At 37.6% G+C, this 11,684-nt stretch overlaps 1 protein-coding gene across 1 annotated transcript in view; it reads right to left on the reverse strand.

The window, feature by feature from the left end:
* Positions 1–744: 744 nt before the first annotated feature.
* MEGF9 (multiple EGF like domains 9) overlaps positions 745–11,684 on the reverse strand; it is a 106,543-nt gene continuing 95,603 nt past the window's right edge. Inside the window, exons 4-6 of the mRNA XM_004712555.2 lie at positions 6,042–6,185; positions 4,081–4,350; positions 745–2,568 (exon numbers count right to left, since the gene is read on the reverse strand). Of these exons, the coding sequence (XP_004712612.1) occupies positions 2,117–2,568; positions 4,081–4,350; positions 6,042–6,185 (866 nt within the window). The 3' untranslated portion in view covers positions 745–2,116. The remainder of the gene's footprint in view (positions 2,569–4,080; positions 4,351–6,041; positions 6,186–11,684) is intronic.

Genomic DNA, 11,684 nt, shown 5'->3' on the forward strand with positions numbered 1-11,684 from the left:
ACCAAAGCCAGCCCCCTGCCACGGAGTCCATTCGGATTCTCTCTAGGGCGTCAGCGAACCACAGAAACGGTCCATCATTTTAAAGTAATAATATGTGAGCACAAAAGCACAGCATCCCAGGTGACAGCACAAGGAGATTAATCACCTGCTTGTACAGCTTCCAGAGCATCAACCCTAAACCCTGAGAACTCTCACAGAAGAATAAGCAAATGCTCAGTTTTAGGTAAAGGGTTAAAATTGGATATCCTAGTCTTATCTAAACAGGAGTCTTCACTCTTTTTTACTAATCACTTTAAAGTTTGCTGCTCTAATACATAGCTGTGTTTGACTTTTGGCTACCTTCTCGGGCTCCCTGAAGCCACAATCTGTTAATATCATAATAGATGAAAATGACAGTGCACGGCCTCTAGTGGGAAATAAAAACTTCATCTACAGCATTGCTTCTCAACCTTCCTAATGCTGCGACCCTTTCATACAGTTCCTCATGTTGTGGTGACGCCCAACCATAAAATTATTTTCGTTGCTACTTCATAACTGTAATTTTGCTACTGTTATGAATCGGGCGACTCCTGTGAAAGGGCCATTCAACCCCCAAAGGGGTTGGGAACCCCAGGTTGAGAACCACTTATCTAGAAGCAAGGACTACCTAACATATCCAAACAGAGTTGCCCCTAATCCAACAAGAAGGGAGAACTGCAGTAACTCCACGAGGGAGCACCCAGCTTATACAAATGAATACCAGGCTCCATTGAAATAGAGGAAGGTTTATTTAGTGGGGGCCGGGTGAGGGAATGGGAGTATAAATACCTCATTTACATAAAAACATAAGATCCCACATGATATGATGGTTTTACTTTTCTTTTGGAATAAAAATATTTCTACTTCCTTTGGAAGACTGTTTTTCGTGTTTATGAATAAACTTTAAAAAATGAGGACGTGTTTCACATTAATGTGTGTAAAGGGAAGTCTAATACAGAATGGCTACTGTCTAATTGGGCGAGTAGTTTGGTGTACGGCCTGTGTCCTAGCTTAACTATCACTGACTTTAAAATCTATTGCTTGAAGGTTATCCTTTGTAAGTCAAAGGGTACGTAACTGTACTTTTGGGTTGAGAAAGTGAAAGAAAGATTAAAATCATTCAACCTCTTATAAATTTCAACAATGTCCAAAGAGGGACTAGAAATGAGGCTCACCAGAGTCCCAGCTCTAGCAATACTGCCATCTATTGTACAATATTTTAACCAACCCAGTCCCAATATTTTCTTTTTACAAGGCCATTAAGTGCTATACAAATACATTCTCGATAAAATATGACATTATTTTTTTTACAAATAGATACAAGTGTTGACCAAATATGCTACATTAACTATGTACACCTTGCTTCTCTAGAGGCAGGAATATTCCTTCTTTTTTAGACGATTGATCATTTACACTGAGACCCTGAGGAGATCCACCAGCTTCCTGCTCCTGAATGCTGCTTTCTCTCTCTCTCCCAATAGAAATTATCCTGTGCTTTAGTCCCTCATCGATCAAGAATCCTGAAAAGAAATATCAATCTCTTCTAAAGAGCTTCTTGGGACTTTTCTGCTCCTAGTCTACCAAAAAGCAAGATAATTTATCGTGATACACTTTAGAAATGAGATTTTCCTCAATGGCATTGCTTAGTCCAGAAATAAGACTAGCGTCCCTGATCCTTCTGAAACCAACGTGTTTCGGGAATGGAGATGAAGTCTTGCAGCAGCCCTTGCCGTCTGCACATCCATCAGCCTGCTGCAGGTGGTTCGGTGAACACTTCCCCAGGAGTCAGTTTGGAGGGCAGAGTGAACTGGGGCTGCACACCGTGCTTCGGCCTTCCTTACACCCATGTGGCTCGGTACAAAAATATACTTTACTTCAAGTCCTTAGCAACAGTGAATGCTGTAGCTCTTCATGGGAAAAATATAATGTACTTCTAGTAGTAGGCTAAGTGCAGTACACACTTGTACCTGAAACTCTCAGGTGTACTATTTGCCTTTGCTTTCTCAGCAAACTCTATCCAGGCTTTGTCTGGCCCAAAGGCGGATGCTGTCTTCGTATGCAGGGTGGCTTGACAATCCAGGAGTATAGTTGTATGTCCTTAGGCTTTGTAGTTATGCATGGGTGTTGTCAGGGTCAGTTGCCCATTGGGAGCCACTTCATTGCCATCATCTTCCAACAGTCCTGACACATCGGCATTGGGAATGCTGTCATGGTAGCTGCTGAAACTGATATTATCTTCTTTCAGCTCGATGGTCCAAAAGGGGGCATTCAGTTTCCGGTTTTGGTACTCCCGGTACATATACACAGCCCCCACAAATCCCATCAGCAGCACCACCACAATGATGATGACTGTCAAAATGATGATGTTAAATTGGGTCCATGATACATCAGCTAAAGCTGAAGTACTGTTTTCAGAAGCGCTTACTGAAAAGATAGTCTGCAGGGTTGTGGGGGTAACTGTACTATTAATAACAGGGGTGGGCACTGATGTGGTCAAAGAGGCATTGGAAACCAAAATGGTAGAACCTTCAGGTGTTGGAACAATAACTTCTGAAAATGAAAAACAGAGAATGAAATGTAAAAGACAAAATTATTTCGTTTTAAGAAACAATAAAAGAAATACACATGGGAGTGGAAGTTGATGCAGAATGTTATGATACTTTTCTTCAAGGTAGTGCAAGTTAAAGACAATTTTTAAAGAAATACAATGATAAAAGTCAGAGTCTGGAAAGCTAGGCTACTATATTCATGGCTGTTCTGCAATAGGTACAATATCTAATGGAAATCTTTGGGGAAATTCCAATGTTGCAGTTTTCCACCATTCTTCATTCTTCGTTAGATTAATAGAAATTCCCTTCAAAGCATAACTATGTCACTACTGAGTTCTAAATTCCTCAGTTAAAAGTGACAGGGGTAGATGGCAATCGTTTGAACTAAAATAGGTCCACATATCTGATAGTATTTCACAAGGGTAAAATTCTCCCCAAAGGAGGTAAAAGCAAAATTAGAAAAACTATGTTTCTAGCTAATCTGAAAAGCACAATTCAAGTGTCAAAGGTTGATGTCAACAATTTGAGAAAACAGCCTTCCACGTGTAATTCTTCCTTTATGGAAAGTATAGCTATTTTTAAATTAAGGTTATATTCTTTGTACCTCTAATGGCTGCTGAGCTTAAAGATAAAAGGTTTTAGGAATCCAATAGAATTGTGTGGTGAAAGGTAAGTCAATCTTTTGAAACGAGGTTCTTCATCTGTAAATGGGAATAATAATATCCACTTCTCAGAGTTTGTAGGAAGGATTAAATAATATACTATACAAACGTTATCACATTAATGTTGGCAGTGCCTGTCACTAAGAGGCATTCAATAAAATTATTCCTGTCAGCATCTATTAGGATACCAAAGAGTAGTCTCTAAAAGAGTATAGTCGAATCTTCCTGTGTTCTAATATAACCCCTGACTATCACTAAGTCATCTTTATTTTATAATTGTTAATAATCTTTATGCAAATCCTCATTTAACTTGCCTATTAGAAACATTTCCATGTAAATAAGTTTTTCTTTTAAAATCCAAAAGGGTTTCAAACACTGGACTATCTAAATGAGCATTCTTATTTCTCCACCATCAGACATGGGGGAACTTAGGGCCAAAGCAAGGCCAGATGCTAGAGTGAACTGTAATTGTTCAGCTGGAATTTTCTAACCGGAATATAGGACCCTGTTTGGGAAGACCTTTGATGATCCCTGGCAGTGACGAGAATACGGGAAGCACAGGATAAAAGAAATGAAAGCACTTTAAAACTACTAACATAAAAAAACAGATGAAAAGAAAATGTGAGAAGAGTGCAATGACTTTGTCTTGGCCTCAGATGTCTGGAGTTGACTCTGGAGTGTCAGGACAGTAGGGGAAGAAGAAAACCTCTTTAGGCAATTATCTACCCAAATCTATTTCCAGAAATCTCTTCTGGTGGGATCGGAAGGTTTTACAAAAATAAAGGTAGCTGTCCTCAGATTTTCACTGCTAGGCTTAAATATTACATTTATACCGTTAGGTGAAGTTTTACCTTTCTTGATGCAATTTCCCTCGAGGTCTTGAACATAACCTTCTAGGCAGTTCTCACACCAAAACCCAGTGGTGTTATGGAGGCAGTTAATGCATTCACCACTCTCAGGCTTGCAAATCTTTGGGGTTTTATCTGGATCCACATGGCCATGACATTGGCACTTTACACAGATGCTGTCGGAATTGTAATAGCCATTTCCACATTTATCGCAGTTCCGGCCTGTGTAACCATCTTTACACTGGTCACATTTAGGTTCCAGTTCACCCAACTCTAAAAGAGAAAACATCCATGTAATTTATTTAGTACAGTCTAAGTTACAATAAAAATCCAAGACAACTTCTAATGTTAAACAAGTTTACAAACCTTTTGTTCAGTCCATCCATCCATTTTTAACAGCTTTATAGAAATATTTCACATGCCATACAACTCTTACATTTAAAGCATACAATTCAATCCTTTTTAGTATAGTCAGAGTGGTGCAACTGAGAAAGGATTTTAACATACAATTTACTACCCAGACTAGTAGCATGATCTCAAGTAAGTTGCTAAACTCTTAAGCCTCAGTTAAGGAATTGAGCCAGGTGATACTTAAAGAGTGCTTTTAATAATAAAAGATGAGAGTTAAATGACTCCAACAGTCATTCAAAGAGTGGTATAAACTCCCCCCCCAAAAAAACTACACATCTACACATACATGCACATGTATATTTGTTTCCACAAAAGCATATTTTTGTTCTTTAGGAGCTTACAGCTCATAAGGTACCATCTTTTGCAGAATTTTTGTGTTGCAACACTCTATAGCAAAATAACTACATTAAAGGACTGACATTCAGGTTTATAAAAATCATTCAGGGATGTACCAACTGGACTATAAGACATGACAGTCAAAGGCCCTACTTCTATTTCACTCTTCCCTTTTACTACATTTCCACCATCTTTAACTAGTTCCTTGATAAAGCATGGTGTTTTACCCTTTTGGCACTTTTGCTGATATAGGTCCCTTTATCAGAAATATCCTTCCTTCTTCCCATCTGCTAAATGGGACTTATCAAAATACCATCGCATCTCTGAAGGCTTTGCTTATTCCGCCACAGCAGGTAATTAGCCCATTGTTTTGCATCCATATAGATCCATAATACGGCACTGTACTTGCTTGTCTATATGCTACTCTTTCCATTGGAGACTGTCAACTCTGAGAGCATTAATTAAACTACCTGAATCAGCTCAGTATTTCCTACTCCTAAAGCATGAGCTCAATATGTACTTTGGAATACATGTATGCCAAATTTCATTTTCAGTCCCCTGTTCAAGCTTTGGCATTGGTTTCCTATCTATCTTTCACATCGGAAATTTCTAGACGTTCAAATTCTCACTTTTCAAGACCCAGTTCGTGTGTCACTATCACGATACAAACTTTTCTTTGTGTCCCTGCTGGATCCTCCCTTCCTTACACTTTCATAACTCCAGTTTCATGCTTCTCACCATTTTTAATAGAAACTACGTTATTTTTTTGCTTTAAAACACTAAATTTTGGCACACAATAATAGACAACTAAACCACCAACAATATGAAATGAGAACTAACAATATTTGTAAATCACTCAATCAGTATAAGTAATCAAGACTATTTAACACCCAGGAAGAATACATTATGGATGCAACCATTAAATAGTCAAGCAGTTTATGTCAGGATCAGAAGCTTCACATTTTACTCTTCTGAAATTCCTGTAAATTCCTGAAATTATGTGGCTTTTTAGGCATTTTAAGTCTCATTCCATGTAAATAGTTAGATTAGATTATAAGGCCCAAAACCTCTGCTGTCTTTATAACGTTCTTTTAATTACAGCATCCAGAATTTTATTTATCAAAGCCATTTATCCTATTGCTAGCGGATTCATTATGTGTGCTGTGTGTCTGCCCCCCACCCCCTGCCCTAGAGGAAGATTTAGAGACAGGCCTTACTCATGGAGCAACTGCCGGTAGATGTCACTCCTGAACAAGGGCAGCGAAGACATTCCTTTGTGGCCTCGAGACTCTGATAAAACCCTTCTTTGCATTTTTCACAGTGATCTCCTCTGCTGTTTCCCTGGCAGTCTAAACAGGCACCTACAAGAAGAAGAAAAAATTAAGTTAAAGTTTAACTTTACAGGCACAGTGACTTTCAAGACTCATGCCTGCAACAGAAAAAGTGATAGGCACTGGCTAGAGTGGAGTTCCATCCCATTTTATTTCTACACATGCCTTATCTATAAGTTCTAAACGTCCAATTCTTTAGGGAAAGGCTACACACATGAGTAGAGTTGCATAAGCCCTTGCTAACTGATTGATTACATGCCCCAAGCTGGCTATTTGAAAACAATCTAAATATCTACTAATAGAAGACTAGAAAAGCTTCTTTAATAGTCCGGGTACTCCAGCTAAGTAACTGAACTAGACCTATAAGCATGCGCATATATGAATCTTAAAAACATTGGTTGAAAAAGTAAATGGCAAAATAATACATATAGAAGGGCAATACTTAAGCAAACCCACCCTAAGTCATACTAAGTGTAAGGATACATAATATACTGAACATATGAGTACATATGTGTGTAGTGGGAGTTTAAATGTACCATGAAAGAATATAGTCAAATTTTATGCTCTGCTTATCTCTGTGGAGAAAAACAAGACTAGGAAGGAAAACAAAGAGGATTCCAGTTTTATTTGAAGTATTCTATTCTAAATTCAGATAACCCTTAAACGACGTGGGGGCTAATTAAGGATGTTGACCTCTCTGCAGTCAAAAGTCCGCATACAACTTTTGATTCCCCCCAAACTTAACTAATAAGCTTTTTGTTGATGGGAAACCTGACCAGTAACATAAACACATTTTGCCAATTAACACATAAACACATTTTGCCAATTTTATATTATATGTTGCACCCACATAAAAGTAGCTTTTTCAATATGAGATAAAAAGGCATTTTGCAAAAAAAAGCAGCAAGGTTTTCATGCTTGCTGGCGTAGGCTGCAGCCAGGGCTTTTTCCAGATTCCCTTTTCTGGTCTACAGTGGCCCTCGCACTGGAGCCCTTCACTCTGAACGGCGCGCAACTACAGCCGCAGACATCAATCCACAGCACATCGCACACAATTCAACCCTTTCTTATAATCTTTGACTTTTCTCAACTTTGTGGGAGCCTTTCCAGAATCATGGTGGCATGCCTATGGGTTCCATGGCTAATGGCATTGCACTAAACACAATGGAAAATATGAGAGAACTGCGAGAGATCATTTTTTATTGTGATCCATCATTTACTGGTAAGAGGAACTGCTCAGAGATGATCAGTATCACACAGTGTTTTTTTAAAACTCACATATACGTGCGCCCACACAGTTCAAACCCATGTTGAACTGTGCTGCCCTGAACTGTACATAAATATCCACAGGTATGTATAATATGAAACAAAGTTCAAGAAGGTTAGTATTTATTAATTCTAGGAGTGGGCACCTGCAATTTGTTATAGTATTCTCCATTTATTTTTATATTCAAAATAAACATAAAACAATTTTAAAAGGTAAATTATGGGGACAGAAACCATCAAAGGTATATGGTTTATAGTAATAGTTGATGGGTACTTTATTAGGAAAGATGGTATATGAAAACAAGAGGGATGCAAAGGAATGTAGCGACTATTACAGAAACCAGTGAGTAAACCTTCCACTTAGAAATCTAAGTGGACATTAACAGTAGCTGAAAAACACTAGCTGGAAAACTGTATTATGCATGTATTTCTTTTATCATTAATTATCTTGACTTTTTATGATTACAAAATTAACACATTGTAAAACGTATCTCATACATATTGTAAAATATTTCAAGAACTCAAGCAATTGCAAAACATCTCATGTAAAAACCTGAAGTAAATAACGTAAATTTGTTTTGCTGAACACTTACTACTTGTCTCTGGAAAGGAACATAGCATAAGAAAAACAGTATGAGGTCTAATGTCACATCGGAGTTCCATTCCCAGGCGAACTTAGGCAAATAGCCCTTTCATCCCTCTAATGCAGCGGTTCTCAACGTGTGGGTGGCGGCCCCTTTGGGGGTTGATTGGCCTTTTCACAGGGGTAACCTAAGACCATCAGAAAACACATTTCCAATGGTCTTATCAGAAAACACATTTCCAATGGTCTTATCAGAAAACACATTTCCAATGGTCTTATCAGAAACCACATTTCCAATGGTCTTAGGAACGGAGACACGGCTCCTCTATCTGTCTCCAGGGGTCCGCCCACATGCAGATATGCCCACAGACGAGTACCTGGCGTGAAGACTGTTATCGTGCTTCAGAACAAAATTTCATTCATTTGTAATTAGAAAGAAATATTTCACAATATATAATTACATATTGTTTTGTGCTTAATCACTATGCTTTAATGATGTTCAATTTGCAACATGAAAATATATCCTGCATATCAGATAGTTACATCAATTCATAACAGTTGAAAGATTACAGTTATGAAGTAGCAACAAAAATAATTTTATAGTTGGGAGTCAGTACAACATGAGGAACTCTATTGAAGGGTCACGGCATTAGGAAGGTTGAGAACCACTGTTCTAATGTGCAAAGTGGGAAAGTAATGGGAATCCAGATAGTTCCCAAGTTATGATGTATTTGAGTTACCATAAACCATATTTAAAACCATCAGGGTAAGTGGGAAATGTTATGACTTACATAGCATGCATGTAACTGGTGAAGTAGTTAGCTCTGATATTGCAGCTTATATGTAAAGTTTATATGTAATGTTTCCAACTTTCAGAGGTAAATAAATACCCCATTTGTAAAGACACTAATAAGAAAAGGCAATAATAATGACAACCTTACACACACACACACACACACAAAATGAATGACAACCTTAATATATATATTTTTTCGACTTAAGTCAGAACAGACAACAGAGTCACTGAAATGGGATCCTGTTTTAAGTTTAAGACTACCTGTTTTTCAACGGGGGGCAGATTATGTCTCAATTTCTTCAAGTACAAATTAAAAAGCTACACTACATGAGATGCAAGAGATCCTTCAGAATATAAAATTCAAGGATCGTTTATGATAACAAGATGTACATATCAGCTGGCTTCAAATTTTTACCATTATGCTCTGCCTAGAGCAATACTGCCTAATATTCATTCTCTCTGCTGAAAGGTGACCAAAGGGGTGAATCAATTTAAAAGAAAAAGAAAAAGGGGGAAAAAACCCAATTTTTTTAGCATAAAGTTCTAGTTCAAAAGGCAATTGCTCTATTGCACATCTATTGTGAATAAAATATATGCTCAATTTTTAAAGATACAGGAAAAAGAAATACAATCCCCTTAAGAAATCATTAAGGGTCACCCTGAATAGCCTAGTGGCATAGTGGCTGTGTGTTGAGCTGCTAACCATAGATGAGCAGTTCGAAACCATCAGCTGTGCCTTGGAAGAAAGAAATCATTAAGACTTTGAAAACTTACCCATTAAGTCTTTCCTTATATAGAAAGGTGTGAATTTGAACACTGAAGTTTGGTTTCGGTTTGAACATTGAATCATTGTTACCATTGACTGCTTATGATGAGCCAGCCACTTTGTGGGTATTGAGCGATTTACATATACACTTACTCTTCACAGCAGCCCACTAAGAAGTTACTGGTATCATCCCAAATTTATAAATGAAGGAACAGGTTAAGTAACGTGAGCAAGGAAAAGTCTAGACTTGAACTTTCTGTGCTCTCAAGTCTACTTATTTCTCTATTGTCAGAAATTGCTTTTTCTAATTTCTTACTATTATACTGACCACTTTGATGATCTTTGAACATAAATCTCTTTATGTTCTGGATAGCCTAAACCAAACCAAATTATTTCTCTTACGTAGCCTAAACAAAACCAAAATACTGCCATCAAACCAATTCTGATAAATTTTCAAGAATATAATTACTTCTAAGAATTTTAAGATTTTCAATATATACTGACAACTTGCTTTCCAAAATTATTTTCCCAATATATTTTACAACAAAAGGATTAAAAATCTAATCCAATCTCATAAAATACAGAAACAAAACGAAAAACCTAACTTACTGGCATCGAGTAAATCCTGACTCTAGTCAGGAGTAAGTCCTGACTAAATTTACCAAAAAAACCCAAACTTGCTGCCATCCAGTTGATGCAGACTCACAATGACCCCATAAGACAGAAAACTGACCAGGTGGGTTTCGGAGACTTTACCAGAGTAGAAAGTCCAGTCTTTCTCCCCTGAACACTGGAATATGAAAGTATAGTAAGTGGCCACCAGAGGGCAACCATATCACAACCCTGTTGAAAAACACCTTTGAAACAAAAGGAAAGACTGATTATATAAAATAACCAAGCTTATAGTTTTAAATCAAGTATTTGCTCTTCTTCATGTTAAATTCCACATTTATTACATTTACAAACAGAGAAACCAATAGGAGTTCACTTATTTCATTGCTATCAGCTTTTAGAAGTCATAACCTGATGACTCAAATGTATGATCTCCAGAGCAAAGCAGGTAAGATTTACTTGACCTTCAGGAAAGCTGCCTCGTTGCTGCAAGGCAAATTAAAAGTGAGCACCAGTCACACAGACTGCTTTGTGATCTGTCTAAGGCCTAGGAGGACAAGTTCACTCAACTCAGTATGACAAAGCATTCCCGTTGTTTATCCAGGACTGCAACATATTTTTGCTCTGCTTGCTGTTCCGATCATTTGTTCAGTTATTCATCAGACATTTAGTAATGGCTTCCTGTGTCCAGCTCTGTGCTAGAGATTGTGTGAACTCTGGTAAATAAAATAGAAACTACTCTTAACCTCATAAAATTTATAGTCACACAAATACTATAATTTGTGGTAAGTGCTATGAAAAAAATACAAGTGTATACGAGAGAATTATAATAGGAGAATTGCCATTTATTTGTGAGCACCAAGGAATGGTTTCTAAGGCCCCCAAATCCACTTCTGTTGAGTTGCTTCTGACTCACAGTGACCCTACAGGACAAAGCAGACGTGCTCCCTAGGGTGTCTGGGCTGTAAATCTACAGAGGAAGACTACATCACCTTCCTGGTGGATTTGAACTGCCAACTCTTTGATTAGCAGTCCAACACATAAACACTACACCAGCATGGTGCCTTCTTTCCAAGGAAGGGATCTTCAGTTAAAGACCTAAAGGAAAAATATGATTTAATAACGCAAAACGATAAGGACTGGAATAGAGATGAATTAGAAAGACTGTTCTAAACAGAGGAGAGATAATATACGAGAACCTAGAGACAAGGGAATAGTGCTCATTTTAGAACTAGAAGCCGATATGAGAAGATCCCAGGCATCAAGGAAAAAAGAATAACTTAATAGAAAATAGGTAGATCAAATAATAATGTTATCATTTAAGTCAATTTTTTTAACTACAGAGAATTAAGATCATGTCTAACCTGTCACCACGGGTTTTCCAGGATACTTTTGTAGTAGTTACATAACCTGTTACCAATTTGAGGCTTAAGAGTGAAGGGGTGAAGTATTACCTGTTCATCAGATTGCAGCTTGATGACCTCATTTGGGGGCACTATGGAGATA

This window comes from Echinops telfairi, unplaced genomic scaffold, assembly GCF_000313985.2.
Source record: "Echinops telfairi isolate 266 unplaced genomic scaffold, ASM31398v2 ScPeMD7_7410;HRSCAF=8448, whole genome shotgun sequence".
Classification (NCBI taxonomy): domain Eukaryota; kingdom Metazoa; phylum Chordata; class Mammalia; order Afrosoricida; family Tenrecidae; genus Echinops; species Echinops telfairi.